Here is a 2619-nt window from a genome sequence, read left to right on the forward strand (position 1 = left end):
CAAATTCTTTCTTCAATGAAAAAATTGATGCCAACTTAATCAATTAATTAATATCATCGAAAACTTCATCCCAATGGTTCAAAAAATTCGTTAGGCCGAAATAAGGCAAAAGTCAGTGAACTTTTGTATTTTCTTTTTTTTTTTTTTTCCTGATTATTTTCTTTCTTTTGGTGTTCAATTTTTGTGGGGGCTTGGCATTTTGGGACAAAACTAATAGCATCCTCAGACTGTGTGGCTTGAATTAATGTAATAAAAAGGAATCCGAGGATACGAGTAGAATAATACACAAGAACTAGAAACAACCAAGCCATCCATGTGGGTGTGTTTTTCGAGAAATTTTAGTTCGAGTAATATTTAATCAAATTTAGGATTTATATGTATTTTTAATTAGTTTTGTAATATATACATATACATATATATATATATATATTTCTTTTTTGGTATTTTAGTCAAATTTTAAAAATCTTAATCAATTTTATTCTAACATCGCAAAATTAGAAAATGTGAAGAATCATTTACAATCCATAGGACCAAAATACTGAATCACTATAATTATATAACTAAAAATATTGCAATTGAGCCCGAATTCATTATACATACACTGAACTATTACTTGTTCATATAATAAACTTTAATTTTATATGAGAAAGTGATTAATTAATTATTTGGCAAAGATGGTAACATTTTTGTCATTCACTATATAAGAAAATGACATTCCTACGTATAAATCACACAACATAAAAATAATGGCAAATGAATACTACAGATCGACCACGGTCGAACAGAATCAATACGAAAATTTATATTTGCCATTTTTTACCTATGATCAAAATATTTTCATAATTTTTAATTGTAATGAATGGTTTGGCCTCATTTGTAGAAACAACGATTAATAGTCATTTAGTCATGAATAATTAATATTTGCATGATTTTTATATTTAATTATGATAATTAACCATAAATTAGCTCCATCTAATTAAATGTAATTTTTGTCAAACTTTGTTGGTTTCAACAAGTGTTACCAAAATTATATTTGACCTTAAAGTTTAAGGAGGGAATGGAAAATAAGAAACATTTGAATTTGAACTCAAACATTTTTTTTTTTCTTTTTGACAAAATAAGTATCAATAGAAATACTTTGAGAATGAAAGCTGAACATAATGAAAAAACATATGAGAAAATCTTAAACCAATTAATTGATATATAAGTCTAGTAATTAATGAAATTAATTCGTACGAAAACCATCCATAACTTAAATTTCTCTAGTACTTTTTCAAAAAAAAAAATTACTTTAACCTTAAACTAATTAAGATTGAAAAACATATTTAAACCCAGAAACCTGAATATTGGAACATAGACGTTTTTGAATTTAATTTTTTTTTTTTACAAAAAAAGGAGGAGGAGGAGGAAAAGCCTCTTATAACAATCAATATATACTAACTTAAAATTTCATAATTAAACAATAGATTTATTAATTAATCCCATATATATAGTCTAATTAATATATCCATTACGTATAACCTAAACTATAATCCATAAAAAGAATCCAATTCCAAAAATTGGAAAAAAAAAAAAAAAACACCATATACATCAACAGATATAATTGTAAGGCCTAATTAGTATAAAAAATACCTCTCAGATCATTTATGAATACGTCGTTTCTTGGGACTGGGAGTCGGGCCGGAGCCTGGCCCCGATGACGGCGGAACCCTAGTCTGCATCTCAATCGATTCTAGGATCAAGCGTACATCCTCGTCTAGTATAACTGTCTGAAACAGCTCCAGTCTGTGCACTTTCTTCACGTGCGAAGACAATCTCTTCCGCTTCTTGGGCGCCGGAGGCGGGCAGCTCAGAACTACTGCAGGAATTCTGTGTTCCTCAGAAGTTGGAGTCTGGTACCCTTCTTCGATATCTTCGAGTTCGGGCCTCGGCCCGCTACGTTCCTCTTCTCTTTCGACATCTTGCTTTGATATATCTGCAACTGGGGTGTGACTTTCTGACATGGTTTGAGGAAGGTGCACGAAGGAAACTAAAACTTGCAGATAAACGAGGTTTCTTAGGCTTTATAGAGGGGGGGGTGGGGTGGGGAAGATAAGTTGACAAAGAGGTTTGGTTTATTTCTTATCTTGCGAAGAATAAGGTTGTGTTGTAGTAGGATTTCTGTAGCCTTCTTCTCATGCAGCTATTTGTCTTTTAACTATATTTATATATATTCTACTTAGATATTTCGATGATAGAGTGACGGAGGGTGGGGGTTAGCTTTCTCCCCATTGGTTTGTAGTTGTGTGACAGCCTTGAAATATTTTTCAACTTGGATAATCATGCATTATGGGAGGAGCGTTTGAGCTATATCCCTACTTTATTCTTTTGATCTCTTTTAAGTATTTTGGGTGATATTGGTAATTAAATATAGTAAATTATATTAATTATTAATTTCTATTCATTATATAGTTATTTGAATGCTTTTATATGTGGAGTGATGCTTTTTTTTTTATTTTAATTATTAATGACAATTTTTTAAATTTAGAGAGGTAAATATTACGTTAATGATATATATATATGAGGTGGGCTCCACCTTACATATAGGTAAAATTACAAAATGCCTTATAAAAGTGGTGA

General features: G+C 30.3%; 1 protein-coding gene across 1 annotated transcript; it reads right to left on the reverse strand.

Moving 5' to 3' along the window:
• Positions 1641-2003, reverse strand: LOC105170884 (cyclin-dependent protein kinase inhibitor SMR3-like). The gene has a single exon (XM_011091808.1). The coding sequence runs from the start codon at positions 2001-2003 to the stop codon at positions 1641-1643; it is 363 nt and encodes a 120-aa protein (XP_011090110.1).

This window comes from Sesamum indicum, linkage group LG9 (assembly GCF_000512975.1).
Source record: "Sesamum indicum cultivar Zhongzhi No. 13 linkage group LG9, S_indicum_v1.0, whole genome shotgun sequence".
Taxonomy (NCBI): Eukaryota; Viridiplantae; Streptophyta; class Magnoliopsida; order Lamiales; family Pedaliaceae; genus Sesamum; species Sesamum indicum.

Excerpts from the sequence above, each read along its gene's own strand:
- LOC105170884 (XM_011091808.1), bottom strand. The coding sequence starts at position 2,003 with ATGTCAGAAAGTCACACCCCAGTTGCAGATATATCAAAGCAAGATGTC.